Below are 383 nucleotides of genomic sequence, written 5' to 3' on the forward strand. Positions count from 1 at the left end.
CGGCTTCACCTGTAGTCTGGCTTCCACCTGATCCAGCATGACCGCATCCAGCGCACCGACCCGCGCCTGCAGCAGCTCTATAGTGTCCTGCAGACACATGACCAAACTCATTCACTTCACAGCGAGCATGACAAAAATGTTAAAATCCCTTTTATTTTATGAATTCATGTCTCTGTGATAATGATGGTGCTGTTATAGTGATGATATAGTGTGTGTTTACCATCAGACTGCCTCCCTGAACCCCGGCGCTGAGCGGACCCTACGACACACACACACACACACACACACACCCACACACACCCACACACTTATTTTTGCAAATGCTTCTACTTTCCATAAAAAAAATAGCGTGCTTTGACAGTTGCGTTAATTTAAGATCATGA

General features: G+C 46.2%; 1 protein-coding gene across 3 annotated transcripts in view; it reads right to left on the reverse strand.

The window, feature by feature from the left end:
* dctn2 (dynactin 2 (p50)) overlaps nucleotides 1–383 on the reverse strand; it is a 19,466-nt gene that overhangs the window by 6,577 nt on the left and 12,506 nt on the right. For all 3 annotated transcript variants that reach the window (XM_016477541.1, XM_016477540.1, XM_016477542.1), the window contains 2 exons: nucleotides 221–259; nucleotides 10–87 (listed from right to left, as the gene is read on the reverse strand). In XM_016477541.1, coding sequence (XP_016333027.1) covers nucleotides 10–87; nucleotides 221–259 — 117 coding nt within the window. The remainder of the gene's footprint in view (nucleotides 1–9; nucleotides 88–220; nucleotides 260–383) is intronic.

The sequence above is a fragment of the Sinocyclocheilus anshuiensis genome, unplaced genomic scaffold (genome assembly GCF_001515605.1).
Source record: "Sinocyclocheilus anshuiensis isolate Anshui unplaced genomic scaffold, SAMN03320099.WGS_v1.1 scaffold1632, whole genome shotgun sequence".
Classification (NCBI taxonomy): Eukaryota; Metazoa; Chordata; class Actinopteri; order Cypriniformes; family Cyprinidae; genus Sinocyclocheilus; species Sinocyclocheilus anshuiensis.